Here is a 3,126-nt window from a genome sequence, read left to right as displayed (position 1 = left end):
TTATTATATACCGAGGAATGGGTGATGAGATCATGGGAAGAGGAGAGGGAGCCACGGAGCCACTGCAGTTAATTATTATTAAATTCATTATTCATCAGGAGCGGCGAGTAGTTAATACTTAATACAGGACAGAATTAAATAGGGAATAGGGAGGCATCTTCATCTTGCTGCAGGGTTACTGTAAGCAGGGGCTCTTAATAAATGCCATTGAGAGGTACCACGACTTCTCAGCAAACTCGTCAACTGCACCTATCAATCTGAATTTAAAAACAAAAAATTCATCTACGTTTTTCTTTAATTAAAGAATATGCTGCTTTGTTAGATCAAGTAAAATAGCTGGTTGAGGAACTATATTCTGGGCCAAAATAAAAAAAAGAAAATAAAAAGAAAAAAGAGACCATCTATAAGGGAACTTTTGATCACCCATACAATATAAAAATGTACATATACTACAGTTGTGCTGTTGGTTTATAAAGTTTTTTTTTTTTTTTTTTNCTCCGACGTTTCCCATCCTGAGAACAGGGACGAAGCCATCGAAATGCGTAGGAGAAGAGCGCACGAAGAAGAAGAAGAAGGAGGAGCAGTAAGGAGAACGAAGAGGAGGAGAACGAACCTGGTGGAGATGATGTTAAAGCCCGACGATCGGCGGCGGAAGCGGCGGCGCACGGCGACGGCGACGCCGGCGGCGGGGACCGACTACTTTGACGCGCTCCCCGACGACCTCGTCCTCTCCGTCCTCTCCAAGCTGAGTTCCTCCGCTTCATCCCCCTCCGATCTCATCAGCGTCGCCCTCACGTAAGATCGATCGATCGATCGATTCCCCTCTCTCTCTCTCTCTCTCTCTATGTGTCTCTCTCTCTCTCTGCCAATTCGATCGAATCCCTCGCCGCATTAGTGCTCACGTACGGATCCGAATTTAGCCCCTAATTTTACTTTTATTTTTTTTAAAAAAATTTATATATGTATTTTGGCAGATGCAAGAGATTGAACGAGTTAGGGCTCCAACCCCAGGTGCTGGCCCGAGCGTCGGCGAAGGCCCTGGCGATTCGGGCGAAGAACTGGTCCGAGTCGGCCCACCGCTTCTTAAAGCGCTGCTCCGACGCCGACAATCTCGAGGCTTCCTACATCCTCGGAATGGTAAGAAGCACTAATAAGCAATAATTAAGGCCATCCATCCTCGGAATGAATACTACGTCAATAACATAACAACATTATGCATGTATGTGTGTTAATTAATTAATAATAACAAACGAAGCAGATCCGGTTCTATTGCTTGGAGAAGCGGGGGAGCGGGGCGGCGCTGATGGCGCGGGCGGCGATGGGGTCGCACGCGGGGGCGCTGTACGCGCTGGCGATAATACAGTTCAACGGGAGCGGGGGCGCGAAGGGGGACAAGGACCTGCGCGCGGGGGTGGCGCTGTGCGCGCGCGCCGCCGCCCTCGGCCACGTCGACGCCCTGCGCGAGCTCGGCCACTGCCTCCAGGACGGCTACGGCGTGCGCCGCAACGTCGCCGAGGGCCGCCGCTTCCTCGTCCAGGCCAACGCCCGCGAGCTCGCCGCCGTCCTCACCGCCACCGCCTGCTGCCCGCTGCTGTCGGACTTCGGGTGGAGCGTGCCCCCGGCGGAGCCGCACCCGGCGAACCGGTTCCTGGCGGAGTGGTCGGCGGCGGGAGCGGGGAGGAGGGCGGAGGCCGGGGGGATGGGGCTGCGGATGTGCTCGCACGCGGGGTGCGGGCGGTCGGAGACGCGGCGGCACGAGTTCCGGCGGTGCTCGGTGTGCGGCGCGGTCAACTACTGCTCGCGCGCCTGCCAGGCCCTCCACTGGAAGCTCGTCCACAAGGCCGACTGCACCCCCATGGACCGCTGGCTCCTCGACGCCGCACCCGCACCAGCACCAGAACCTGCTGCTCCTCCTGCTCCTGCTGCTCCTGCTGCTGACATGGCGATGGGATGAAGATGCTCGGGAGGGTTTCGTTGGGGTCGTCGCCGTATATTTTGTCGCGTTTTGTATGTACAGTAGTAGTAGTAGAAAACGAGAAAGATGCTCTCTAGCTAGTGCGCTCTCTCTCTCTGCGANCTCCAGCCACCTCCGGGTCGGGAGGGAAAAAAAAAAAAAAAGAGGAGGGGAAAAAAACAAAATCTAATTATTTTTTTTTAACTTTTTTGATGGGAGATCTTTCTTGTTTCAAGGGGGGGGGGGATAGGAGGACAAAGCCATTCGGCTGTTTTTTTTTTTACTATATTATTATTTTATTATTATTATTGATTATTAAATCTTTTGTGGGTTTTCTCGTTATTATCTTTTCAAAAAGTGTATAAATAAATTTCTGGTTTTTACGGTGGGAGTTTAATACTGATAGAGTTCATTCATAATAATTATTCTTACTAGCTAGTCTTTTCGAAAAAGGTGTTGTTTAGAGTTTTATTATTATTATTTCGTTTTGTTTTTTTTTCTTTTTCTTTTTTTTTTGTTCCCACCCCCCCACCCCCCTTAGTTTGTATTTATTATTATATCGAGGACATGGGTTGATGAGGTCTGGAAGAGGAGATCGGTGAGCACGGGAGGACACTGCAGTTATTATTATTTAAATTCATTATATTTATTCAGGAAGGCGGCGAGTTAGTTATTATACAGGACAGATTAATAGGGAATAGTGGAGGCATTTCATTTGTTGCAGGCGTTACTGTAAGAGGGGTTCTTATAAATGATTTGAGATGGTACCTCACGACTTCCTCGCAAACTCGTCAAATCCATCCTATAATTTGAATTTAAAAACAAAACTTCATCTACGTTTTTCCTTTAATTAAAGAATTATGCTGTTTGTTAGATCAGGTAAGAATATTGGTTGAGGAATATATATATTCTCGGCAAATAAAAAAAAAAAACGAAATAGGAGAAAAGAAAAGGAATCTATAAACGAAAATTTGACAATCCGATAAAATTAATAAAATTGTACATATAGTACGGTTTGTGCTGTAGGTTTTATAAAGTACTTTTTTTTTTTGTTGGAAAAAAATCAACTATTGCTTCGTTATTTAGAATGATATAGGGTAATAATTTGGACTCGAATAGGGGATGGTTTAAAAAAAAAAAAACTACAACTTGCGATAGTGCCGATCAGCTGA

The 3,126-nt window shown here is 47.1% G+C and overlaps 1 protein-coding gene across 1 annotated transcript; it reads left to right on the top strand.

Moving 5' to 3' along the window:
• LOC109707073 (F-box protein At1g67340-like) lies at nucleotides 502–2,051 on the top strand. The gene is made up of 3 exons (XM_020228148.1): nucleotides 502–795; nucleotides 975–1,137; nucleotides 1,259–2,051. Exons 1-3 carry the CDS (start codon nucleotides 539–541, stop codon nucleotides 1,952–1,954), a joined length of 1,116 nt encoding a protein of 371 aa, XP_020083737.1. The 5' UTR covers nucleotides 502–538; the 3' UTR covers nucleotides 1,955–2,051.

This window comes from Ananas comosus, linkage group 1, assembly GCF_001540865.1.
Source record: "Ananas comosus cultivar F153 linkage group 1, ASM154086v1, whole genome shotgun sequence".
NCBI lineage: Eukaryota > Viridiplantae > Streptophyta > Magnoliopsida > Poales > Bromeliaceae > Ananas > Ananas comosus.
The sequence above is the reverse complement of the archived record's forward strand: the minus strand, read 5'-3'. Positions and strand labels throughout refer to the sequence as shown.

Bases quoted from the DNA above. Each gene is read 5' to 3' on its own strand.
- LOC109707073 (XM_020228148.1), top strand. From the start codon at position 539: ATGCGTAGGAGAAGAGCGCACGAAGAAGAAGAAGAAGGAGGAGCAGTA. The intron at 796-974 runs GTAAGATCGATC...GTATTTTGGCAG, and splicing joins CTCATCAGCGTCGCCCTCAC to ATGCAAGAGATTGAACGAGT. The intron at 1,138-1,258 runs GTAAGAAGCACT...CAAACGAAGCAG, and splicing joins CTTCCTACATCCTCGGAATG to ATCCGGTTCTATTGCTTGGA.